The sequence below is a fragment of the Oncorhynchus nerka genome, linkage group LG9b, assembly GCF_034236695.1.
Source record: "Oncorhynchus nerka isolate Pitt River linkage group LG9b, Oner_Uvic_2.0, whole genome shotgun sequence".
NCBI lineage: Eukaryota > Metazoa > Chordata > Actinopteri > Salmoniformes > Salmonidae > Oncorhynchus > Oncorhynchus nerka.
The window spans coordinates 43,761,498-43,788,680 of NC_088424.1; the positions used below are offsets into that span (position 1 = coordinate 43,761,498).

The 27,183-nt window shown below is 47.3% G+C and overlaps 1 protein-coding gene across 1 annotated transcript in view; it reads left to right on the forward strand.

Annotated features, from left to right (window-relative positions):
- The window catches only part of LOC115122745 (epidermal growth factor receptor substrate 15-like 1), a 99,775-nt gene that overhangs the window by 30,642 nt on the left and 41,950 nt on the right, over positions 1-27,183 (forward strand). Inside the window, exons 10-15 of the mRNA XM_065013758.1 lie at positions 12,869-13,032; positions 14,350-14,509; positions 19,407-19,492; positions 20,180-20,252; positions 20,984-21,145; positions 22,533-22,730. Coding sequence (XP_064869830.1) covers positions 12,869-13,032; positions 14,350-14,509; positions 19,407-19,492; positions 20,180-20,252; positions 20,984-21,145; positions 22,533-22,730 — 843 coding nt within the window. The remainder of the gene's footprint in view (positions 1-12,868; positions 13,033-14,349; positions 14,510-19,406; positions 19,493-20,179; positions 20,253-20,983; positions 21,146-22,532; positions 22,731-27,183) is intronic.

Below are 27,183 nucleotides of genomic sequence, written 5' to 3' on the forward strand. Positions count from 1 at the left end.
TCTACAGAGGGTGTCTGCATGGAGAGAGTCTCCTCCATGAATGGGGAAGTGGTGTATTTATCCTGGGAGACACCGGGCCCAGGTGTTTCCCATGTAGCTGACGACCCTCCCAACTCCGCCCACCAGCATCCTAATAAGGAAATAACAGAGAGAATACGGCAGACAGAGTGGGAGGGTCGTCACACTAGTCACCTGCAGTAATGAACTGGGTTGATAGTCCTGTCCTCTCTCCTGTCCTCTCTCCTGTGTGCTAGTCAACTGCAGTAGTGAACTGGGTTGATAGTCCTGTCCTCTCTCCTGTGTGCTAGTCACCTGCAGTAGTGAACTGGGTTGATAGTCCTGTCCTCTCTCCTGTGTGCTAGTCACCTGCAGTAGTGAACTGGGTTGATAGTTCTGTCCTCTCTCCTGTGTGCTAGCCACCTGCAGTAGTGAACTGGGTTGATAGTTCTGTCCTCTCTCCTGTGTGCTAGTCACCTGCAGTAGTGAACTGGGTTGATAGTTCTGTCCTCTCTCCTGTGTGCTAGTCACCTGCAGTAGTGAACTGGGTTGATAGTCCTGTCCTCTCTCCTGTCCTCTCTCCTGTGTGCTAGTCACCTGCAGTAGTGAACTGGGTTGACAGTCCTGTCCTCTCTCCTGTCCTCTCTCCTGTCGTCTCTCCTGTCCTCTCTCCTGTGTGCTAGTCAACTGCAGTAGTGAACTGGGTTGATAGTTTTGTCCTCTCTCCTGTGTGCTAGCCACCTGCAGTAGTGAACTGGGTTGATAGTCCTGTCCTCTCTCCTGTCCTCTCTCCTGTGTGCTAGTCACCTGCAGTAGTGAACTGGGTTGACAGTCCTGTCCTCTCTCTGTCCTCTCTCCTGTCCTCTCTCCTGTGTGCTAGTCAACTGCAGTAGTGAACTGGGTTGATAGTCCTGTCCTCTCTCCTGTCCTCTCTCCTGTGTGCTAGTCACCTGCAGTAGTGAACTGGGTTGATAGTTCTGTCCTCTTTCCTGTCCTCTCTCCTGTGTGCTAGCCACCTGCAGTAATGAACTGGGTTGATAGTTCTGTCCTCTTTCCTGTCCTCTCTCCTGTGTGCTAGTCACCTGTAGTAGTGAACTGGGTTGATAGTTCTGTCCTCTTTCCTGTCCTCTCTCCTGTGTGCTAGCCACCTGTAGTAGTGAACTGGGTTGATAGTTCTGTCCTCTCTCCTGTGTGCTAGTCACCTGCAGTAGTGAACTGGGTTGATAGTCCTGTCCTCTCTCCTGTCCTCTCTCCTGTTTGCTAGTCAACTGCAGTAGTGAACTGGGTTGATAGTTCTGTCCTCTCTCCTGTGTGCTAGCCACCTGCAGTAGTGAACTGGGTTGATAGTCCTGTCCTCTCTCCTGTCCTCTCTCCTGTCCTCTCTCCTATGTGCTAGCCACCTGCAGTAGTAAACTGGGTTGATAGTCCTGTCCTCTCTCCTGTGTGCTAGTCACCTGCAGTAATGAACTGGGTTGATAGTCCTGTCCTCTCTCCTGTCCTCTCTCCTGTGTGCTAGTCACCTGCAGTAGTGAAATGGGTTGATAGTTCTGTCCTCTCTCCTGTGTGCTAGTCACCTGCAGTAGTGAACTGGGTTGATAGTTCTGTCCTCTCTCCTGTCCTCTCTCCTATGTGCTAGCCACCTGCAGTAGTGAACTGGGTTGATAGTCCTGTCCTCTCTCCTGTCCTCTCTCCTGTGTGCTAGTCACCTGCAGTAGTGAACTGGGTTGATAGTTCTGTCCTCTCTCCTGTCCTCTCTCCTGTGTGCTAGTCACCTGCAGTAGTGAACTGGGTTGATAGTCCTGTCCTCTCTCCTGTGTGCTAGTCACCTGCAGTAGTGAACTGGGTTGATAGTTCTGTCCTCTCTCCTGTGTGCTAGCCACCTGCAGTAGTGAACTGGGTTGATAGTTCTGTCCTCTCTCCTGTCCTCTCTCCTGTGTGCTAGTCACCTGCAGTAGTGAACTGGGTTGACAGTCCTGTCCTCTCTCTGTCCTCTCTCCTGTGCTAGTCAACTGCAGTAGTGAACTGGGTTGATAGTTCTGTCCTCTCTCCTGTGTGCTAGCCACCTGCAGTAGTGAACTGGGTTGATAGTTCTGTCCTCTCTCCTGTCCTCTCTCCTGTGTGCTAGTCACCTGCAGTAGTGTACTGGGTTGATAGTCCTGTCCTCTCTCCTGTGTGCTAGCCACCTGCAGTAGTGAATTGGGTTGATAGTTCTGTCCTCTCTCCTGTCCTCTCTCCTGTGTGCTAGTCACCTGCAGTAGTGAACTGGGTTGATAGTTCTGTCCTCTCTCCTGTCCTCTCTCCTGTGTGCTAGTCACCTGCAGTAGTGAACTGGGTTGATAGTTCTGTCCTCTCTCCTGTGTGCTAGTCACCTGCGGTAGTGAACTGGGTTGATAGTCCTGTCCTCTCTCCTGTGTGCTAGTCACCTGCAGTAGTGAACTGGGTTGACAGTCCTGTCCTCTCTCCTGTCCTCTCTCTGTCCTCTCTCCTGTCCTCTCTCCTGTGTGCTAGTCAACTGCAGTAGTGAACTGGGTTGATAGTTCTGTCCTCTCTCCTGTGTGCTAGCCACCTGCAGTAGTGAACTGGGTTGATAGTCCTGTCCTCTCTCCTGTCCTCTCTCCTGTGTGCTAGTCACCTGCAGTAATGAACTGGGTTGATAGTCCTGTCCTCTCTCCTGTCCTCTCTCCTGTGTGCTAGTCACCTGCAGTAGTGAACTGGGTTGATAGTTCTGTCCTCTCTCCTGTCCTCTCTCCTGTGTGCTAGTCACCTGCAGTAGTGAACTGGGTTGATAGTCCTGTCCTCTCTCCTGTGTGCTAGTCACCTGCAGTAGTGAACTGGGTTGATCGTTCTGTCCTCTCTCCTGTGTGCTAGCCACCTGCAGTAGTGTACTGGGTTGATAGTTCTGTCCTCTCTCCTGTGTGCTAGCCACCTGCAGTAGTGAACTGGGTTGATAGTCCTGTCCTCTCTCCTGTCCTCTCTCCTGTGTGCTAGTCACCTGCAGTAGTGAACTGGGTTGATAGTTCTGTCCTCTTTCCTGTCCTCTCTCCTGTGTGCTAGTCACCTGCAGTAGTGAACTGGGTTGACAGTCCTGTCCTCTCTCTGTCCTCTCTCCTGTCCTCTCTCCTGTCCTCTCTCCTGTGTGCTAGTCAACTGCAGTAGTGAACTGGGTTGATAGTCCTGTCCTCTCTCCTGTCCTCTCTCCTGTGTGCTAGTCACCTGCAGTAGTGAACTGGGTTGATAGTTCTGTCCTCTTTCCTGTCCTCTCTCCTGTGTGCTAGCCACCTGCAGTAGTGAACTGGGTTGATAGTTCTGTCCTCTCTCCTGTCCTCTCTCCTGTCCTCTCTCCTGTTTGCTAGCCACCTGCAGTAGTGAACTGGGTTGATAGTCCTGTCCTCTCTCCTGTCCTCTCTCCTGTCCTCTCTCATATGTGCTAGCCACCTGCAGTAGTAAACTGGGTTGATAGTCCTGTCCTCTCTCCTGTGTGCTAGCCACCTGTAGTAGTGAACTGGGTTGATAGTCCTGTCCTCTCTCCTGTCCTCTCTCCTGTGTGCTAATCAACTGCAGTAGTGAACTGGGTTGATAGTTCTGTCCTCTCTCCTGTGTGCTAGTCACCTGCAGTAATGAACTGGGTTGATAGTCCTGTCCTCTCTCCTGTCCTCTCTCCTGTGTGCTAGTCACCTGCAGTAGTGAACTGGGTTGATAGTCCTGTCCTCTCTCCTGTCCTCTCTCCTGTGTGCTAGTCACCTGCAGTAGTGAACTGGGTTGATAGTCCTGTCCTCTCTCCTGTGTGCTAGTCACCTGCAGTAGTGAACTGGGTTGATAGTTCTGTCCTCTCTCCTGTCCTCTCTCCTATGTGCTAGCCACCTGCAGTAGTGAACTGGGTTGATAGTCCTGTCCTCTCTCCTGTCCTCTCTCCTGTGTGCTAGTCACCTGCAGTAGTGAACTGGGTTGACAGTCCTGTCCTCTCTCTGTCCTCTCTCCTGTCCTCTCTCCTGTGCTAGTCAACTGCAGTAGTGAACTGGGTTGATAGTTCTGTCCTCTCTCCTGTGTGCTAGCCACCTGCAGTAGTGAACTGGGTTGATAGTTCTGTCCTCTCTCCTGTCCTCTCTCCTGTGTGCTAGTCACCTGCAGTAGTGAACTGGGTTGATAGTTCTGTCCTCTCTCCTGTGTGCTAGTCACCTGCGGTAGTGAACTGGGTTGATAGTCCTGTCCTCTCTCCTGTGTGCTAGTCACCTGCAGTAGTGAACTGGGTTGACAGTCCTGTCCTCTCTCCTGTCCTCTCTCTGTCCTCTCTCCTGTCCTCTCTCCTGTCCTCTCTCCTGTGTGCTAGTCACCTGCAGTAGTGAACTGGGTTGATAGTTCTGTCCTCTCTCCTGTCCTCTCTCCTGTGTGCTAGTCACCTGCAGTAGTGAACTGGGTTGATAGTCCTGTCCTCTCTCCTGTGTGCTAGTCACCTGCAGTAGTGAACTGGGTTGATAGTTCTGTCCTCTCTCCTGTGTGCTAGCCACCTGCAGTAGTGAAATGGGTTGATAGTCCTGTCCTCTCTCCTGTCCTCTCTCCTGTGTGCTAGTCACCTGCAGTAGTGAACTGGGTTGACAGTCCTGTCCTCTCTCTGTCCTCTCTCCTGTCCTCTCTCCTGTGTGCTAGTCAACTGCAGTAGTGAACTGGGTTGATAGTCCTGTCCTCTCTCCTGTCCTCTCTCCTGTGTGCTAGTCACCTGCAGTAGTGAACTGGGTTGATAGTTCTGTCCTCTTTCCTGTCCTCTCTCCTGTGTGCTAGCCACCTGCAGTAATGAACTGGGTTGATAGTTCTGTCCTCTTTCCTGTCCTCTCTCCTGTGTGCTAGCCACCTGCAGTAGTGAACTGGGTTGATAGTCCTGTCCTCTCTCCTGTCCTCTCTCCTGTCCTCTCTCCTGTTTGCTAGTCAACTGCAGTAGTGAACTGGGTTGATAGTTCTGTCCTCTCTCCTCTGTGCTAGCCACCTGCAGTAGTGAACTGGGTTGATAGTCCTGTCCTCTCTCCTGTCCTCTCTCCTGTCCTCTCTCCTATGTGCTAGCCACCTGCAGTAGTAAACTGGGTTGATAGTCCTGTCCTCTCTCCTGTGTGCTAGCCACCTGTAGTAGTGAACTGGGTTGATAGTCCTGTCCTCTCTCCTGTCCTCTCTCCTGTGTGCTAGTCACCTGCAGTAGTGAAATGGGTTGATAGTTCTGTCCTCTCTCCTGTGTGCTAGTCACCTGCAGTAATGAACTGGGTTGATAGTCCTGTCCTCTCTCCTGTCCTCTCTCCTGTGTGCTAGTCACCTGCAGTAGTGAACTGGGTTGATAGTCCTGTCCTCTCTCCTGTCCTCTCTCCTGTGTGCTAGTCACCTGCAGTAGTGAACTGGGTTGATAGTCCTGTCCTCTCTCCTGTCCTCTCTCCTGTGTGCTAGTCACCTGCAGTAGTGAACTGGGTTGATAGTTCTGTCCTCTCTCCTGTCCTCTCTCCTATGTGCTAGCCACCTGCAGTAGTGAACTGGGTTGATAGTCCTGTCCTCTCTCCTGTCCTCTCTCCTGTGTGCTAGTCACCTGCAGTAGTGAACTGGGTTGATAGTTCTGTCCTCTCTCCTGTTCTCTCTCCTGTGTGCTAGTCACCTGCAGTAGTGAACTGGGTTGATAGTCCTGTCCTCTCTCCTGTGTGCTAGTCACCTGCAGTAGTGAACTGGGTTGATAGTTCTGTCCTCTTTCCTGTCCTCTCTCCTGTGTGCTAGTCACCTGCAGTAGTGAACTGGGTTGACAGTCCTGTCCTCTCTCTGTCCTCTCTCCTGTCCTCTCTCCTGTGTGCTAGTCAACTGCAGTAGTGAACTGGGTTGATAGTCATGTCCTCTCTCCTGTCCTCTCTCCTGTGTGCTAGTCACCTGCAGTAGTGAACTGGGTTGATAGTTCTGTCCTCTTTCCTGTCCTCTCTCCTGTGTGCTAGCCACCTGCAGTAGTGAACTGGGTTGATAGTTCTGTCCTCTCTCCTGTCCTCTCTCCTGTCCTCTCTCCTGTGTGCTAGTCAACTGCAGTAGTGAACTGGGTTGATAGTTATGTCCTCTCTCCTGTGTGCTAGCCACCTGTAGTAGTGAACTGGGTTGATAGTCCTGTCCTCTCTCCTGTGTGCTAGCCACCTGTAGTAGTGAACTGGGTTGATAGTCCTGTCCTCTCTCCTGTCCTCTCTCCTGTGTGCTAATCAACTGCAGTAGTGAACTGGGTTGATAGTTCTGTCCTCTCTCCTGTGTGCTAGTCACCTGCAGTAATGAACTGGGTTGATAGTCCTGTCCTCTCTCCTGTCCTCTCTCCTGTGTGCTAGTCACCTGCAGTAGTGAACTGGGTTGATAGTTCTGTCCTCTCTCCTGTCCTCTCTCCTATGTGCTAGCCACCTGCAGTAGTGAACTGGGTTGATAGTCCTGTCCTCTCTCCTGTCCTCTCTCCTGTGTGCTAGTCACCTGCAGTAGTGAACTGGGTTGACAGTCCTGTCCTCTCTCTGTCCTCTCTCCTGTCCTCTCTCCTGTGCTAGTCAACTGCAGTAGTGAACTGGGTTGATAGTTCTGTCCTCTCTCCTGTGTGCTACCCACCTGCAGTAGTGAACTGGGTTGATAGTTCTGTCCTCTCTCCTGTCCTCTCTCCTGTGTGCTAGTCACCTGCAGTAGTGAACTGGGTTGATAGTCCTGTCCTCTCTCCTGTGTGCTAGTCACCTGCAGTAGTGAACTGGGTTGATAGTTCTGTCCTCTCTCCTGTCCTCTCTCCTGTGTGCTAGTCACCTGCAGTAGTGAACTGGGTTGATAGTTCTGTCCTCTCTCCTGTGTGCTAGTCACCTGCGGTAGTGAACTGGGTTGATAGTCCTGTCCTCTCTCCTGTGTGCTAGTCACCTGCAGTAGTGAACTGGGTTGACAGTCCTGTCCTCTCTCCTGTCCTCTCTCCTGTGTGCTAGTCACCTGCAGTAATGAACTGGGTTGATAGTCCTGTCCTCTCTCCTGTCCTCTCTCCTGTGTGCTAGTCACCTGCAGTAGTGAACTGGGTTGATAGTTCTGTCCTCTCTCCTGTGTGCTAGCCACCTGCAGTAGTGAACTGGGTTGATAGTCCTGTCCTCTCTCCTGTCCTCTCTCCTGTGTGCTAGTCACCTGCAGTAATGAACTGGGTTGATAGTCCTGTCCTCTCTCCTGTCCTCTCTCCTGTGTGCTAGTCACCTGCAGTAGTGAACTGGGTTGATAGTTCTGTCCTCTCTCCTGTCCTCTCTCCTGTGTGCTAGTCACCTGCAGTAGTGAACTGGGTGATAGTCCTGTCCTCTCTCCTGTGTGCTAGTCACCTGCAGTAGTGAACTGGGTTGATAGTTCTGTCCTCTCTCCTGTGTGCTAGCCACCTGCAGTAGTGAACTGGGTTGATAGTCCTGTCCTCTCTCCTGTCCTCTCTCCTGTGTGCTAGTCACCTGCAGTAGTGAACTGGGTTGATAGTTCTGTCCTCTTTCCTGTCCTCTCTCCTGTGTGCTAGTCACCTGCAGTAGTGAACTGGGTTGACAGTCCTGTCCTCTCTCTGTCCTCTCTCCTGTCCTCTCTCCTGTCCTCTCTCCTGTGTGCTAGTCAACTGCAGTAGTGAACTGGGTTGATAGTCCTGTCCTCTCTCCTGTCCTCTCTCCTGTGTGCTAGTCACCTGCAGTAGTGAACTGGGTTGATAGTTCTGTCCTCTTTCCTGTCCTCTCTCCTGTGTGCTAGCCACCTGCAGTAGTGAACTGGGTTGATAGTTCTGTCCTCTCTCCTGTCCTCTCTCCTGTCCTCTCTCCTGTTTGCTAGTCAACTGCAGTAGTGAACTGGGTTGATAGTTCTGTCCTCTCTCCTGTGTGCTAGCCACCTGCAGTAGTGAACTGGGTTGATAGTCCTGTCCTCTCTCCTGTCCTCTCTCCTGTCCTCTCTCCTATGTGCTAGCCACCTGCAGTAGTAAACTGGGTTGATAGTCCTGTCCTCTCTCCTGTGTGCTAGCCACCTGTAGTAGTGAACTGGGTTGATAGTCCTGTCCTCTCTCCTGTCCTCTCTCCTGTGTGCTAATCAACTGCAGTAGTGAACTGGGTTGATAGTTCTGTCCTCTCTCCTGTGTGCTAGTCACCTGCAGTAATGAACTGGGTTGATAGTCCTGTCCTCTCTCCTGTCCTCTCTCCTGTGTGCTAGTCACCTGCAGTAGTGAACTGGGTTGATAGTCCTGTCCTCTCTCCTGTCCTCTCTCCTGTGTGCTAGTCACCTGCAGTAGTGAACTGGGTTGATAGTCCTGTCCTCTCTCCTGTGTGCTAGTCACCTGCAGTAGTGAACTGGGTTGATAGTTCTGTCCTCTCTCCTGTCCTCTCTCCTATGTGCTAGCCACCTGCAGTAGTGAACTGGGTTGATAGTCCTGTCCTCTCTCCTGTCCTCTCTCCTGTGTGCTAGTCACCTGCAGTAGTGAACTGGGTTGACAGTCCTGTCCTCTCTCTGTCCTCTCTCCTGTCCTCTCTCCTGTGCTAGTCACCTGCAGTAGTGTACTGGGTTGATAGTCCTGTCCTCTCTCCTGTGTGCTAGCCACCTGCAGTAGTGAATTGGGTTGATAGTTCTGTCCTCTCTCCTGTCCTCTCTCCTGTGTGCTAGTCACCTGCAGTAGTGAACTGGGTTGATAGTTCTGTCCTCTCTCCTGTCCTCTCTCCTGTGTGCTAGTCACCTGCAGTAGTGAACTGGGTTGATAGTTCTGTCCTCTCTCCTGTGTGCTAGTCACCTGCGGTAGTGAACTGGGTTGATAGTCCTGTCCTCTCTCCTGTGTGCTAGTCACCTGCAGTAGTGAACTGGGTTGACAGTCCTGTCCTCTCTCCTGTCCTCTCTCTGTCCTCTCTCCTGTCCTCTCTCCTGTCCTCTCTCCTGTGTGCTAGTCAACTGCAGTAGTGAACTGGGTTGATAGTTCTGTCCTCTCTCCTGTGTGCTAGCCACCTGCAGTAGTGAACTGGGTTGATAGTCCTGTCCTCTCTCCTGTCCTCTCTCCTGTGTGCTAGTCACCTGCAGTAATGAACTGGGTTGATAGTCCTGTCCTCTCTCCTGTCCTCTCTCCTGTGTGCTAGTCACCTGCAGTAGTGAACTGGGTTGATAGTCCTGTCCTCTCTCCTGTGTGCTAGTCACCTGCAGTAGTGAACTGGGTTGATAGTTCTGTCCTCTCTCCTGTGTGCTAGCCACCTGCAGTAGTGAACTGGGTTGATAGTCCTGTCCTCTCTCCTGTCCTCTCTCCTGTGTGCTTGTCACCTGCAGTAGTGAACTGGGTTGATAGTTCTGTCCTCTCTCCTGTCCTCTCTCCTGTGTGCTTGTCACCTGCAGTAGTGAACTGGGTTGATAGTCCTGTCCTCTCTCCTGTCCTCTCTCCTGTGTGCTAGTCACCTGCAGTAGTGAACTGGGTTGACAGTCCTGTCCTCTCTCTGTCCTCTCTCCTGTCCTCTCTCCTGTGCTAGTCAACTGCAGTAGTGAACTGGGTTGATAGTTCTGTCCTCTCTCCTGTGTGCTAGCCACCTGCAGTAGTGAACTGGGTTGATAGTTCTGTCCTCTCTCCTGTCCTCTCTCCTGTGTGCTAGTCACCTGCAGTAGTGTACTGGGTTGATAGTCCTGTCCTCTCTCCTGTGTGCTAGCCACCTGCAGTAGTGAATTGGGTTGATAGTTCTGTCCTCTCTCCTGTCCTCTCTCCTGTGTGCTAGTCACCTGCAGTAGTGAACTGGGTTGATAGTTCTGTCCTCTCTCCTGTGTGCTAGTCACCTGCGGTAGTGAACTGGGTTGATAGTCCTGTCCTCTCTCCTGTGTGCTAGTCACCTGCAGTAGTGAACTGGGTTGACAGTCCTGTCCTCTCTCCTGTCCTCTCTCCTGTCCTCTCTCCTGTGTGCTAGTCAACTGCAGTAGTGAACTGGGTTGATAGTTCTGTCCTCTCTCCTGTGTGCTAGCCACCTGCAGTAGTGAACTGGGTTGATAGTCCTGTCCTCTCTCCTGTCCTCTCTCCTGTGTGCTAGTCACCTGCAGTAATGAACTGGGTTGATAGTCCTGTCCTCTCTCCTGTCCTCTCTCCTGTGTGCTAGCCACCTGCAGTAGTGAACTGGGTTGATAGTCCTGTCCTCTCTCCTGTGTGCTAGTCACCTGCAGTAGTGAACTGGGTTGATAGTTCTGTCCTCTCTCCTGTGTGCTAGCCACCTGCAGTAGTGAACTGGGTTGATAGTCCTGTCCTCTCTCCTGTCCTCTCTCCTGTGTGCTAGTCACCTGCAGTAGTGAACTGGGTTGATAGTTCTGTCCTCTCTCCTGTCCTCTCTCCTGTGTGCTAGTCACCTGCAGTAGTGAACTGGGTTGATAGTTCTGTCCTCTCTCCTGTCCTCTCTCCTGTGTGCTAGTCACCTGCAGTAGTGAACTGGGTTGATAGTTCTGTCCTCTCTCCTGTCCTCTCTCCTGTGTGCTAGTCACCTGCAGTAGTGAACTGGGTTGATAGTTCTGTCCTCTCTCCTGTGTGCTAGTCACCTGCGGTAGTGAACTGGGTTGATAGTCCTGTCCTCTCTCCTGTGTGCTAGTCACCTGCAGTAGTGAACTGGGTTGACAGTCCTGTCCTCTCTCCTGTCCTCTCTCTGTCCTCTCTCCTGTCCTCTCTCCTGTCCTCTCTCCTGTGTGCTAGTCAACTGCAGTAGTGAACTGGGTTGATAGTTCTGTCCTCTCTCCTGTGTGCTAGCCACCTGCAGTAGTGAACTGGGTTGATAGTCCTGTCCTCTCTCCTGTCCTCTCTCCTGTGTGCTAGTCACCTGCAGTAATGAACTGGGTTGATAGTCCTGTCCTCTCTCCTGTCCTCTCTCCTGTGTGCTAGTCACCTGCAGTAGTGAACTGGGTTGATAGTCCTGTCCTCTCTCCTGTGTGCTAGTCACCTGCAGTAGTGAACTGGGTTGATAGTTCTGTCCTCTCTCCTGTGTGCTAGCCACCTGCAGTAGTGAACTGGGTTGATAGTCCTGTCCTCTCTCCTGTCCTCTCTCCTGTGTGCTTGTCACCTGCAGTAGTGAACTGGGTTGATAGTTCTGTCCTCTCTCCTGTCCTCTCTCCTGTGTGCTTGTCACCTGCAGTAGTGAACTGGGTTGATAGTCCTGTCCTCTCTCCTGTCCTCTCTCCTGTGTGCTAGTCACCTGCAGTAGTGAACTGGGTTGACAGTCCTGTCCTCTCTCTGTCCTCTCTCCTGTCCTCTCTCCTGTGCTAGTCAACTGCAGTAGTGAACTGGGTTGATAGTTCTGTCCTCTCTCCTGTGTGCTAGCCACCTGCAGTAGTGAACTGGGTTGATAGTTCTGTCCTCTCTCCTGTCCTCTCTCCTGTGTGCTAGTCACCTGCAGTAGTGTACTGGGTTGATAGTCCTGTCCTCTCTCCTGTGTGCTAGCCACCTGCAGTAGTGAATTGGGTTGATAGTTCTGTCCTCTCTCCTGTCCTCTCTCCTGTGTGCTAGTCACCTGCAGTAGTGAACTGGGTTGATAGTTCTGTCCTCTCTCCTGTGTGCTAGTCACCTGCGGTAGTGAACTGGGTTGATAGTCCTGTCCTCTCTCCTGTGTGCTAGTCACCTGCAGTAGTGAACTGGGTTGACAGTCCTGTCCTCTCTCCTGTCCTCTCTCCTGTCCTCTCTCCTGTGTGCTAGTCAACTGCAGTAGTGAACTGGGTTGATAGTTCTGTCCTCTCTCCTGTGTGCTAGCCACCTGCAGTAGTGAACTGGGTTGATAGTCCTGTCCTCTCTCCTGTCCTCTCTCCTGTGTGCTAGTCACCTGCAGTAATGAACTGGGTTGATAGTCCTGTCCTCTCTCCTGTCCTCTCTCCTGTGTGCTAGCCACCTGCAGTAGTGAACTGGGTTGATAGTCCTGTCCTCTCTCCTGTGTGCTAGTCACCTGCAGTAGTGAACTGGGTTGATAGTTCTGTCCTCTCTCCTGTGTGCTAGCCACCTGCAGTAGTGAACTGGGTTGATAGTCCTGTCCTCTCTCCTGTCCTCTCTCCTGTGTGCTAGTCACCTGCAGTAGTGAACTGGGTTGATAGTTCTGTCCTCTCTCCTGTCCTCTCTCCTGTGTGCTAGTCACCTGCAGTAGTGAACTGGGTTGATAGTTCTGTCCTCTCTCCTGTCCTCTCTCCTGTGTGCTTGTCACCTGCAGTAGTGAACTGGGTTGATAGTTCTGTCCTCTCTCCTGTCCTCTCTCCTGTGTGCTTGTCACCTGCAGTAGTGAACTGGGTTGATAGTCCTGTCCTCTCTCCTGTCCTCTCTCCTGTGTGCTAGTCACCTGCAGTAGTGAACTGGGTTGATAGTCCTGTCCTCTCTCCTGTCCTCTCTCCTGTGTGCTAGTCACCTGTAGTAGTGAACTGGGTTGATAGTCCTGTCCTCTCTCCTGTCCTCTCTCCTGTGTGCTAGCCACCTGCAGTAGTGAACTGGGTTGATAGTTCTGTCCTCTCTCCTGTGTGCTAGTCACCTGCGGTAGTGAACTGGGTTGATAGTCCTGTCCTCTCTCCTGTGTGCTAGTCACCTGCAGTAGTGAACTGGGTTGATAGTCCTGTCCTCTCTCCTGTGTGCTAGTCACCTGCAGTAGTGAACTGGGTTGATAGTTCTGTCCTCTCTCCTGTCCTCTCTCCTGTGTGCTAGTCACCTGTAGTAGTGAACTGGGTTGATAGTCCTGTCCTCTCTCCTGTCCTCTCTCCTGTGTGCTAGTCACCTGCAGTAATGAACTGGGTTGATAGTCCTGTCCTCTCTCCTGTCCTTTCTCCTGTGTGCTAGTCACCTGCAGTAATGAACTGGGTTGATAGTCCTGTCCTCTCTCCTGTGTGCTAGTCACCTGCAGTAGCGAACTGGGTTGATAGTTCTGTCCTCTCTCCTGTGTGCTAGTCACCTGCGGTTGTGAACTGGGTGGTCCCGGTGGCAGACAGAGGACGTTATAATGACATCTTCCTGAAGACAGACACAGACATGGACGGTCTTGTCACCGGAGGGGAAGTCATGGAGATCTTCATGCTGTCCAACCTTTCTAAGACCATGCTGGCACAGATCTGGTGAGAGACAGAATGGCCTGCACCTTAGACTTACATATTGTTCATTTAACACCTTACAAACACACTGAGTGGACAAAACATTAGGAGCACGTTTGGCTCTTTCCATGACATAAACTGACCAGGTGAATCCAGGTGAAAGCTATGATCCCTTATTAATGTACAGTGGGGAGAACAAGTATTTGATACACTGCCGATTTTGTAGGTTTTCCTACTTACAAAGCATGTAGAGGTCTGTAATTTCTATCATAGGTACACTTCAACTGTGAGAGACGGAATCTAAAACAAAAATCCAGAAAATGACATTGTATGATTTTTAAGTAATTAATATGATAAAAAATGACAGACCTCTACATGCTTTGTAAGTAGGAAAACCTGCAAAATCAGCAGGTTATCAAATACTTGTTCTCCTCACTGTATGTTATTAAATCCACTTCAGTCAGTGGAGATGAAGGGGAGGAGATGGTTTAAAGAAGGGGATTTTTAAGCCTCGAGACAATTGAGACATGGATTGTGTATGTGGGCCATTTAGAGGGTGAATGGACAAGACAACATATTTAAGTGCCTTTGAATTGGGTATGGTAGTAGGTACCAGGCGCACTGGTTTGTGTCAAGAACTGCAACGCTGCTGTTTTTTTTAAATGGTCAACAGTTTCCTGTGTGTATCAAGAATGTTCCACCACCTAAAGGACATCCAGCCAACTTGACACAACTGTGGGAAGCATTTGAGTCAACATGGGTCAGCATCCCTGTGTAATGCTTTTGACACCTTGTAGAGTCCATGCCCAGACAAATGAGCCTGTTCTGAGGGCAAGGGGGGGGGGGGTTGGGCAGGCGCAACTCAATGTTAAGAAGGTGTTCTAGATGTTTTGTACACTCACATCTGTTATTACACACCATCTCATCATAAAATGTTTTGGCAAAAACGAGAAACTATTTTCATTGGCCAATCATACAGTGACATATTGGGCATTGTCTTGTTGGACCAGTACAGTACACGGTAACAACATGTTACTTGCAGTGATCGTGATATGTCATTTTCTGTCCTGCTGAATGTCAATGCATTATGTTAAATTACTCTGGGTTAGAATACACAGTACCTGTTAACTTGACTACAATGTAATGAGAGTAGCAAAATTCTCTTTTAACTTTCCCCAAATTCCCTGGTTTTTTGGAAATCCCGGTTGGGACATTGCTGTAACCAAGAGGGAATAAGCACAAAACCTGCATTTCTGCAACCAGAATTTTGGGAAAAGCAGCAACATTTAAACAAGTGACAGTAATTTAGCAAAACCTAAATGTAATGTATTTTGTTCCTAGGGGTCTGGCTGACACCAAGCAGACAGGAAAGCTGTCCAGAGAGCAGTTCTCTTTGGCCATGTGGCTGATCCACCAGAAAGTCATCAACGGATTGGACCCTCCCCAGACCCTCTCCCCCGAAATGATACCCCCCTCTGAGAGGACCACCACCTCTGTTCTTGTAAGTCACTCCCTCACCCCTAGTTCCTCACCTTCTCCCCCTCCTCGTACCCTCTCCCCCGAAGTGATACCCCCCCCCCCCCTGAGAGGACTGCCACTGCCCTCCTGTGTGATACCCCCCTCTACCCTTCTCACCAACCCTCTACTGCTCTCCTCTCCACTTTCTTGTCTTCATCCCTCTCTCTGCACCCTCTCCCATCTCCCCAGCGCCTCCTATCTTTAGCTTTACTGTACTGCATTTCAAACTCTCTCTGTCGTGTTACTGTCTGGTGTCGTGTTACTGTCTGGTGTCGTGTTACTGTCTGGTGTCGTGTTACTGTCTGGTGTCGTGTTACTGTCTGGTGTCGTGTTACTGTCTGGTGTTGTGTTACTGTCTGGTGTTGTGTTACTGTCTGGTGTTGTGTCTTGTTACTGTCTTGTTACTGTGTTGTGTTACTGTCTGGTGTTGTGTCTTGTTACTGTGTTGTGTTACTGTCTGGTGTTGTGTTACTGTCTGGTGTCGTGTTACTGTCTGGTGTCGTGTTACTGTCTGGTGTCGTGTTACTGGCTGGTGTTGTGTTACTGGCTGGTGTCGTGTTACTGTCTGGTGTTGTGTTACTGTCTGGTGTTGTGTCGTGTTACTGTCTGGTGTTGTGTTACTGTCTGGTGTTGTCTTGTTACTGTCTGGTGTTGTGTTACTGTCTGGTGTTGTGTCTTGTTACTGTGTTGTGTTACTGTCTGGTGTTGTGTTACTGGCTGGTGTTGTGTTACTGGCTGGTGTTGTGTTACTGTCTGGTGTTGTCTTGTTACTGTCTGGTGTTGTGTTACTGTCTGGTGTTGTGTCTTGTTACTGTGTTGTGTTACTGGCTGGTGTTGTGTTACTGTCTGGTGTTGTGTCTTGTTACTGTCTGGTGTTGTGTTACTGTCTGGTGTTGAGTCTTGTTACTGTGTTGTGTTACTGTCTGGTGTTGTTACTGTCTGGTGTTGTGTTACTGTCTGGTGTTGTGTTACTGTCTGGTGTTGTGTTACTGTCTGGTGTTGTGTTACTGTCTGGTGTTGTGTTACTGTCTGGTGTTGTGTCTTGTTACTGTGTTGTGTTGTGTTACTGTCTGGTGTTGTGTTACTGTCTGGTGTTGTGTTACTGTCTGGTGTTGTGTTACTGGCTGGTGTTGTGTTACTGGCTGGTGTTGTGTTACTGGCTGGTGTCGTGTCGTGTTACTGGCTGGTGTCGTGTCGTGTTACTGGCTGGTGTCGTGTTACTGTCTGGTGTCGTGTTACTGTCTGGTGTCGCGTTACTGTCTGGTGTTGTGTTACTGTCTGGTGTTGTGTTGTGTTATTGTCTGGTGTTGTGTTGTGTTACTGTCTGGTGTTGTGTTACTGTCTGGTGTTGCGTTACTGTCTGGTGTTGCGTTACTGTCTGGTGTTGCGTTACTGTCTGGTGTTGCGTTACTGTCTGGTGTTGCGTTACTGTCTGGTGTTGTGTTACTGTCTGGTGTTGTGTTGTGTTACTGTCTGGTGTCGTGTTACTGTCTGGTGTTGTTTCACTGTCCTTTGTTCCACAGTGTAAAGCACAATATTTGTACAGATGTATTTCCTGTGGTGTGTCATGACCTATTGTTTATGTATTACCAATGCCAAGGAAGGGATGAATGCATTCTAGTATTTCCAGCCTCACCTCAGAATGTTACTGTTTACAAGGCGAACACTGCCACCTTCTGGTGGTCTAGAGTGATTACACCACTGTCTGATCCAGTTCACTGTGGAATCTTTCTCTTTCTCTCTCTCAGTTCAAAGGGCTTTATTGGCATGGGAAACATGTTTACATTGCCAAAGCAAATGAAATAGACAAACAAGGGAAACATTAGTGAACATTACACTCACAAAAGTTTATAGACGTTTCAAATGTTATATTATTGGCTATGTACAGTGTTGTAACAATGTGCAAGTAGTTGGAAATAAATAATCGGATAAATATAGGTTGTATTTGCAATGTTTGTGCTCCACTTTTTGACCCTTTTCTCATGGCAACGGCCCACAAATCACGCAACTGTGATTTCACACTGCGATATGTAGCCTAACAGATATGGGAATTTATCAATGTTTGATTTGTTTTCGTATTCTTTGTGGATCTGTGTAATCTGTGAAAAATATGTCTCTTTAATGTGGTCATACATTTTGCAGGTGGTTAGGACGTGTAGCTCAGTTTCCACCTCATTTTGTGGGCAGTCTGCACATTGCCTGTCTTCTCTTGAGAGCCAGGTCTGCCTATGGTGGCCATTCTCAATAGCAATGCTATGCTCACTGAGTCTGTACATAGTCAAGGATTTTCTTAATTTTGGGTCAGTCACAGTGGTCAGGTATTCTGTCACTGTATACTCTCTGTTTAGGGCCAAATAGCATTCTAGTTTTGCTCTGTTTTTTGGTTGATTCTTTCCAATGTGTCAAGTAATTATCTTTTCGCTTTCTCATAATTTGGTTGGATCTAATTGTGTTTCTGTCCTCGGGCTCTGTGGGGTCTGTTTGTGTTTGTGAACAGAGCCCCAGAACCAGCAGGCTGAGGGGACTCTTCTATAGGTTGAGCTCTCTGTAGGTGATGGCTTTGTGGTGGAATGTGTGGGCATCACTTCCTTTTTAGGTGGTTGTAGAATTTAGCAGCTCTTTTCTGTATGTTGATAACTAGTGGGTATAGTCCTCATTCTGCTATGCCTGCATTGTTCAGGATTTTGCATTGTACACAAAGTATATTTTTGCGGAATTCTGCATGCAGAATCTCAATTGGGTGTTAGTCCCATTTTGTGACTTCTTGGTTGGTGAGTGGACCCCAGACCTCACAACCATAGATTCGATAACTGATTGAATTATTTTAGCCAGATCCTAATTGTGATGTTTTATGTTCATTTTGATGGCGTAGAAGGCCCTTCTTGCCTGGTCTCTTAGATCGTTCACAGCTTTGTGGAAGTTACCTTTGGTGTTGATGTTTAGGCCTAGGTAGGAATAATTATTTGTGTGCTCTAGGGCAACAGTGTCTAGATAATATTGGAATTTGTTGTCTTGGCTACTGGACCTATTTTGGAATACCATTGTGTTGGTCTTACTGAGATTTACTGTCAGGGCCCAGGTCTGACAGAATATGTGCAGAAGATCTAGGTGCTGCTGTAGGCCCTCCTTGGTTGGTGACAGAAGCACCAGATCATCTGCAAACAGTAGATATTTGACATTAGATTCTAGTAGGGTGAGGCCGGGTGCTGCAGACTGTTGTAGTGCCCTCGCCAATTCATTCATCATTCATCATATGTTGAAGAGTGTGGGGCTCAAGCTGCATCCCTGTCTCACCCCAAGGCCCTGAGAAAATAAATCTATGTTTAATTGCCCATTTTAACTGCACATTTGTTATTTGTGTACATTGATTTAATAATGTTATATACTTTCCCTCCCAACACCGCTTTCCATCAATTTTTATAGCAGACCCTCATGCCAAATTTTGAAATCAACAAAGCGCGATAAGACTTGTTTTGTTTGTCAATTGGGGTGTGTAGGATGAATACGTGCTTTGTCATACGGTATGTTGGTAAGAAGCCAATTTGTCATTTGCTCAGGAAGTTGTTTTTACTGAGTAAATGTTGGATTTTTCTGAGGTTACGGCTGACGCCTATTCTACTGTAATTATTGTGGTCAAAATTGTCTCCACTTTTGTGGATTGGGGTGATCAAATCAGTCAATGTTGTTGAAGAGTTTAAGAATAGCCTATTTGAATTTGTGGTCTGTATATTTGATAATTTCATTGAGGATACCATCAACACCACAGGCCGTTTTAGGTTGTAGGGTTTGATCCTTTACTTCATCCAATGTAATTGGAGAATCCAGTGGGTTCTGGTCTTTAGTAGCTGATTCTAAGTTTACTAAATGATCATGTATATCTTTTAGCTTTTGTTTCTTTGTTATATGTCCAAACGGTTGGAGAAGTGGTTTTATCCGTACATCTCCATTTTGGATAGATAGCTCTTTGTGTTTTTTGTTTAGTGCGTTCCAATTTTCCCAGAAGGGATTTGATTCTATGCATTCTTAAATCACGTTGAGCTGATTTCTGTCATGCTGTTCCTTCTTGTTCTGTATTATCTGAGTGATTCACCAGAGTGAAGCCATAGGCTGATTTTCTGCTTCTCTATGGTTTTGTTTGAATAGGTTTCTCAACATTTTTTCTTAGGTTTTTACATTCAACATCAAACCATTTCTCATTGATGTTAGTTGTCTTAGGTTTTCTGCCTGAATTTAAATATGATATGTTAGCTGATAGGTCAAATATATTGTTCAGGCTTCCTACTGCTAAGTTTACACCTTCACTATTGCAGGAAAACATTTTGTCCAGGAAGTTGTCTAGAAGAGAGTAGATTTTGTTGTTGGCCAGGTTTGGTAGGTTTCTACAATACCCTCCGTCTATCCTTAACATTCCTTAATAGTATGCAGCTTGTTCGGCTTCGATGCTTCCTGGTTGATTATTGCTCCGTTCAAGTAGATTGTGATTTTGCTGTGATCTGACAGGGTTGTCAGTGGGCTGACTGTGAACGCTCTGACAGACCCTGGGTTGAGGTCAGGGATAAAGTAGTCTACAGTACTACTGCCAAGAGATGCTATAGGTGTACCTACCGTAGGAGTCCCCTCGAAGCCTACCGTTGACTATGTACTACATACCCAGCATGCGACAGAGCTCCTTCCTGTGTTAACGTTGTGGTGATGCAGCAGTAGTGAGATCCTCTCTCTCCCTCAGAGCAGAATCTCTCTGACCTACTCTTCTTCTTCTTCTCTCCTCTGTTTCTCCACACCCCACTCTCTACCCCTTTTTTTACCTTTCCTTCTCTTATCGCTCTTCTGTCACCCTGTTCATCCCTCCCCTCTCTTCCTCATCCTCTGTCCCCCCCCAGGACAGCAGCAGTTCTACAGAGTCAGCTGACCTGACAGGCATCAAAGAGCTGGATGACATCAGTCAGGAAATCGCCCAGCTGCAGAGGTGAGCACCTCCCAGAACACTGAGCCTAGAACACTGAGCCCAGAACACTGAGCTCAGAACACTAACCCTAGAACTAAGCCTAGAACACTAACCCTAGAACTCTAACCCTAGAACTCTAAGCTTAGAACTCTAACCCTAGACCACTAACCCTAACCTCTATTGCTCGACTGGAGGACATCTTGTTTGAAATTTCTTTTAACAGCCAGGGGGAGATATTCTTCGTTGGATTAAATCTACTTTGATTGTCTGTTGTTCACAGACATGTACTCTGTGTACAGAATCCTTGCCCAATGACTGAAGCACAGCCAAGGAGATGAGGATAGGAAGCTATGTTTTCCCTACTGATCCTCGTGCCTTGTGGGTTTCCCTGATGTGTGTTCTGTAAACCGTGTCCTCTTCATACTGCCTCCTCAGCACTCTTATCTTTTACAGCACTCTTATATTTTTACACTCAGGTAACCTGGTGACACAAAGGCCTTGTTGCCGTGTCTAGCATTGGCTAGGGCAGTGTTTCTCGATCCATACCTCGCAGATCCCCCAGACACTGCACAGTCAACTAATCTCCAAGCACTTGGGGGAGGTAATAACGTACAATTTGACATGGTCTCCTTCTCACCTAGCTGTGTGTGTGTGTGTGTGTGTGTGTGTGTGTGTGTGTGTGTGTGTGTGTGTGTGTGTGTGTTGCAGAGAGAAGTATACTCTGGAGCAGGACATCAGGGACAAAGAGGAAGCCATCAGACAGAAGAACAAGGAAATTCAGGTGAGACCCACAGGGAGTCAGGGACCCATTTTATGGATGAATCGTTCTTAATGGGTCTAATCCACGGGAAGGGAACTCTCATCCTGAAGTGTCTCATGGACTCCACATCTTGTTCAATCACAACTACTCAAAACAGATTGGAGGAAAAAATATGACTCCACCCCCCCTCAAACCTAAACTTCCAATTATTTTTGGGATGGAGGTGAGGAGAGAGAGGATGCAAGGAATCAAGGAAAGACAAATGGAGAAAGCGCCTATGAGGTCTGCGCTGGTCTCCTTCCCTTCCACCATTTCCTCAGGAGATGCAGGGGGACCTGGGGAGCGGTGGTCTGGTCTGATTACTGCATGTATTTTAACAGGAGATGCAGGGGGACCAGGAGAGCGGTGGTCTGGTCTGATTACTGCATGTATTTTAACAGGAGATGCTGGAAGACCTGGACCAGGAGAGCGGTGGTCTGGTCTGATTACTGTATGTATTTTAACAGGAGATGCAGGGGGGCCAGGAGAGCGGTGGTCTGGTGTGATTACTGCATGTATTTTAACAGGAGATGCAGGGGGGCCAGGAGAGCGGTGGTCTGGTCTGATTACTGCATGTATTTTAACAGGAGATGCAGGGGGGCCAGGAGAGCGGTGGTCTGGTCTGATTACTGCATGTATTTTAACAGGAGATGCTGGAGGACCTGGACCAGGAGAGCGGTGGTCTGGTCTGATTACTGTATGTATTTTAACAGGAGATGCTGGAGGACCTGGACCAGGAGAGCGGTGGTCTGCAGGACCTGGAGGCCCAGAAGCAGGATGCTCAGCAGCAGCTGGAGGAGATGGACCAGCAGAGGAACAAGCTGGAGGGCATGCTAAAAGATGTTCACCTGAAGTGTCAGGATCAGTCCACCCTGGTCAGTCAGCAACACACCTATACGATTATGGTCTAGACAGGAAACTCTGTCCCCAGTTAGGGCTGTGACGGACATAGAATTTTGGATGCTGGTTATTGGTCAACCAAATGATCGCGATAACCGTTTCGACTTGCCAATTATTCATTTGTTGTACTTTTAATTTATTCTCCTGACTGCATGTGCTGCTTCTGCAGGGAGCGGGGTGTTGTCTAGGCAACCAAAGACTCATTTGTTGTACTTTTTATTTATTCTCCTGACTGCATGTGCTGCTTCTGCAGGGAGCGGGGTGTTGTCTAGGCAACCAAAGACTCATTTGTTGTACTTTTTATTTATTCTCCTGACTGCATGTGCTGCTTCTGCAGGGAGCGGGGTGTTTCCTAGGCAACCAAAGACTCATTTGTTGTACTTTTTATTTATTCTCCTGACTGCATGTGCTGCTTCTGCAGGGAGCGGGGTGTTGCCTAGGCAACCAAAGACTCATTTGTTGTACTTTTTATTTATTCTCCTGACTGCATGTGCTGCTTCTGCAGGGAGCGGGGTGTTTCCTAGGCAACCAAAGACTCATTTGTTGTACTTTTTATTTATTCTCCTGACTGCATGTGCTGCTTCTGCAGGGAGCGGGGTGTTTCCTAGGCAACCAAAGACTCATTTGTTGTACTTTTTATTTATTCTCCTGACTGCATGTGCTGCTTCTGCAGGGAGCGGGGTGTTGCCTAAGCAACCAAAGACTCATTTGTTGTACTTTTTATTTATTCTCCTGACTGCATGTGCTGCTTCTGCAGGGAGCGGGGTGTTTCCTAGGCAACCAAAGACTCATTTGTTGTACTTTTTATTTATTCTCCTGACTGCATGTGCTGCTTCTGCAGGGAGCGGGGTGTTTCCTAGGCAACCAAAGACTCATTTGCTACAACACCGTGCTTGTTTCAGCAAGGAGCAACAAAGTTAAGGACGTTGTAGAGTCCATGTTACAGCAGAAACAGACTCAACTGTCCCATCTTTTAATTTTTTTTATTTGACCTTTATTTTACTAGGCAAGTCAGTTAAGAACAAATTCTTATTTTCAATGACGGCATAGGAACAGTGGGTTAACTGCCTTGTTCAGGGGCAAAACGACAGATTTGTACCTTGTCAGCTCGGGGGTTTGAACTTGCAACCTTCCAGTTACTAGTCCAACGCTCTTAACCACTAGGCTACCCTGCCGCTCCAGTCAGCTGTTTATTTCATGGTGATCTTCATTGGTTACCCGGTTATATGGTATATGTGCCACCCCTAACCCCAGTTTATAGAGGCTTATCTGAATGTCCGAAACAATTGTCCCCATTTACAGGCCGTCACTAGCGCTCATCACATCTTATTTACATAGGATTCCTCTTCTCCCTCCGTCCAGATCTCATCCTTACAGACCCAGATCCACAGTCAGGAGTCTGACCTGCAGAGTCAGGAGACTGAGCTGAGTCGTACCAAGTCTGACCTGAACAAACTGCAGTTGGAGGAGAAGCAGCTAGAGCAGAACCTGCTGACCGGACGCATGCAGCTAGACTCCATCATCAAGTCACTCAAGGCCACCCAGGATGAGATCAACCAGGTACGTGGATAGAGAGATGCTATAGCTCATTATCATAGACCAATGTCGTATTAAATGAACATGGTGTCACGTTTGGAGTAGAATGTAACTTTTGAATGGCCATCCGGAAAATAGAAATGTTCCCTTTTTAATGCCTAAATGAAAATGTTCCCCATTTTGCTTCTACCTATCCGATGCTTTCAGATCTAGCGTGTGGTTCTTAAACTTTTGTAGCTCAAGAACCAAATGAGAAATTGACCGTCCTCCCCTTGACCCAAATCGTCCTACAAACGACCCCAATTTAGAAGAAATTGTGTGTGATTTCTAGATGTATTCTCATAACTCACTACCCACCTCTCACATGCCCAGGGCCCACTTTGGGTCCCCGCCCGTGGTTTAAGAAACCCTGGACTAGAGGGCACGGGCTAGGGGTTGTTTCTGGATGGGACTCTCACAAAAACAGACAGTGTTATTTTTGTAGACTGACAACCCATTGTCCACGCAGGCTTTTATTAATAACGTTTTAAATGTAGGGTTGTGGCGGCCATTACATTTTGGCAGCCGGTAATTGTTAAGCAAATAACTGTCGGTCTAACGGTAATTGACCATTAATTAACATTAACACGTTAAGCATCTCCTGTCTTCTACACATAGCCTACAAGCCACTGATGCAGACCTTTCGAACATGTATATTAAAAAATAAATTAAAAAAAAAGTAGAAAAATCCATGATTTATTTTAGACATATCCAAAGAAACATGATATGAAGAAAATGTAGTCTATTTCAGAAGAACATGCTCTGAGTTGTCCCTTATCTGGCTGTGCCATATGGCCGTGGGCTACACTAGGTGCTTTTAGCAGACAATAGTTGCTTAGAATTCCATGGCATTATTCTATAGAATGAAGAATACAATTGAACAAAGCTGAATAAAATAGACAGGATATTTTCTTCAATTGATTTCCGAGGGAGTGGACACGTGTTGAGCAGTTCACAAAGAAACAGGAACTCCTATATGCTTAGTTGAGCTGTTTATGCCATGTTAGTTGTGATACAAACGTTGGGCTATATGCTTAGTTGAGCTGTTTATGCCATGTTAGTTGTGATACAAACGTTGGGCTATATGCTTAGTTGAGCTGTTTATGCCATGTTAGTTGTGATACAAACGTTGGGCTATATGCTTAGTTGAGCTGTTTATGCCATGTTAGTTGTGATACAAACGTTGGGCTATATGCTTAGTTGAGCTGTTTATGCCATGTTAGTTGTGATACAAACGTTGGGCTATATGCTTAGTTGAGCTGTTTATGCCATGTTAGTTGTGATACAAACGTTGGGCTATATGCTTAGTTGAGCTGTTTATGCCATGTTAGTTGTGATACAAACGTTGGGCTATATGCTTAGTTGAGCTGTTTATGCCATGTTAGTTGTGATACAAACGTTGGGCTATATGCTTAGTTGAGCTGTTTATGCCATGTTAGTTGTGATACAAACGTTGGGCTATATGCTTAGTTGAGCTGTTTATGCCATGTTAGTTGTGATACAAACGTTGGCTATATGCTTAGTTGAGCTGTTTATGCCATGTTAGTTGTGATACAAACGTTGGGCTATATGCTTAGTTGAGCTGTTTATGCCATGTTAGTTGTGATACAAACGTTGGGCTATATGCTTAGTTGAGCTGTTTATGCCATGTTAGTTGTGATCCAAACGTTGGGCTATATGCTTAGTTGAGCTGTTTATGCCATGTTAGTTGTGATACAAACGTTGGGCTATATGCTTAGTTGAGCTGTTTATGCCATGTTAGTTGTGATACAAACGTTGGGCTATATGCTTAGTTGAGCTGTTTATGCCATGTTAGTTGTGATACAAACGTTGGGCTATATGCTTAGTTGAGCTGTTTATGCCATGTTAGTTGTGATACAAACGTTGGGCTATATGCTTAGTTGAGCTGTTTATGCCATGTTAGTTGTGATACAAACGTTGGGCTATATGCTTAGTTGAGCTGTTTATGCCATGTTAGTTGTGATACAAACGTTGGGCTATATGCTTAGTTGAGCTGTTTATGCCATGTTAGTTGTGATACAAACGTTGGGCTATATGCTTAGTTGAGCTGTTTATGCCATGTTAGTTGTGATACAAACGTTGGGCTATATGCTTAGTTGAGCTGTTTATGCCATGTTAGTTGTGATCCAAACGTTGGGCTATATGCTTAGTTGAGCTGTTTATGCCATGTTAGTTGTGATACAAACGTTGGGCTATATGTCTTGATGTTTATTACATTCTAATGCTGCGTAATGCCACTTAAATGAAAAAGTTTCACGAAAGGCATGATCTCTGCTTTGTTTTGTTTTTGCGCAGGCTGTACACACTTCATCAGTCTCTCATTCACAATTTGACAAGCACTTGATAATGGCTCCAATTTCCCGTTGGCATCCCGCTTGTGTTGCCGTAAGGCCCCCTGAATAAAGCCTTTTGTGGCCAGTGGTCGTTGTGCTCTTGGGCTGAATATGAATGATTATTATTCCCTTCTCAAATCAAAGTTTATTTGTCACGTGCGCTGAATACAACAGGTGTAGGTAGACCTTACAGTGAAATGCTGAATACAACAGGTGTAGTAGACCTTACAGTGAAATGCTGAATACAACAGGTGTAGGTAGACCTTACAGTGAAATGCTGAATACAACAGGTGTAGGTAGACCTTACAGTGAAATGCTGAATACAACAGGTGTAGGTAGACCTTACAGTGAAATGATGAATACAACAGGTGTAGGTAGACCTTACAGTGAAATGCTGAATACAACAGGTGTAGGTAGACCTTACAGTGAAATGCTGAATACAGCAGGTGTAGGTAGACCTTACAGTGAAATGCTGAATACAACAGGTGTAGGTAGACCTTACAGTGAAATGCTGAATACAACAGGTGTAGGTAGACCTTACAGTGAAATGCTGAATACAACAGGTGTAGGTAGACCTTACAGTGAAATGCTGAATACAACAGGTGTAGGTAGACCTTACAGTGAAATGCTGAATACAACAGGTGTAGGTAGACCTTACAGTGAAATGCTGAATACAACAGGTGTAGGTAGACCTTACAGTGAAATGCTGAATACAACAGGTGTAGGTAGACCATACAGTGAAATGCTGAATACAACAGGTGTAGGTAGACCTTACAGTGAAATGCTGAATACAACAGGTGTAGGTAGACCTTACAGTGAAATGATGAATACAACAGGTGTAGGTAGACCTTACAGTGAAATGATGAATACAACAGGTGTAGGTAGACCTTACAGTGAAATGATGAATACAACAGGTGTAGGTAGACCATACAGTGAAATGCTGAATACAACAGGTGTAGGTAGACCTTACAGTGAAATGCTGAATACAACAGGTGTAGGTAGACCTTACAGTGAAATGATGAATACAACAGGTGTAGGTAGACCTTACAGTGAAATGATGAATACAACAGGTGTAGGTAGACCTTACAGTGAAATGATGAATACAACAGGTGTAGGTAGACCTTACAGTGAAATGATGAATACAACAGGTGTAGGTAGACCTTACAGTGAAATGCTGAATACAACAGGTGTAGGTAGACCTTACAGTGAAATGATGAATACAACAGGTGTAGGTAGACCTTACAGTGAAATGATGAATACAACAGGTGTAGGTAGACCTTACAGTGAAATGATGAATACAACAGGTGTAGGTAGACCTTACAGTGAAATGCTGAATACAACAGGTGTAGGTAGACCTTACAGTGAAATGATGAATACAACAGGTGTAGGTAGACCTTACAGTGAAATGCTGAATACAACAGGTGTAGGTAGACCTTACAGTGAAATGCTGAATACAACAGGTGTAGGTAGACCTTACAGTGAAATGCTGAATACAGCAGGTGTAGGTAGACCTTACAGTGAAATGCTGAATACAACAGGTGTAGGTAGACCTTACAGTGAAATGCTGAATACAACAGGTGTAGGTAGACCTTACAGTGAAATGCTGAATACAACAGGTGTAGGTAGACCTTACAGTGAAATGCTGAATACAACAGGTGTAGGTAGACCTTACAGTGAAATGCTGAATACAACAGGTGTAGGTAGACCTTACAGTGAAATGCTGAATACAACAGGTGTAGGTAGACCTTACAGTGAAATGCTGAATACAACAGGTGTAGGTAGACCATACAGTGAAATGCTGAATACAACAGGTGTAGGTAGACCTTACAGTGAAATGCTGAATACAACAGGTGTAGGTAGACCTTACAGTGAAATGATGAATACAACAGGTGTAGGTAGACCTTACAGTGAAATGATGAATACAACAGGTGTAGGTAGACCTTACAGTGAAATGATGAATACAACAGGTGTAGGTAGACCTTACAGTGAAATGCTGAATACAACAGGTGTAGGTAGACCTTACAGTGAAATGCTGAATACAACAGGTGTAGGTAGACCTTACAGTGAAATGCTGAATACAACAG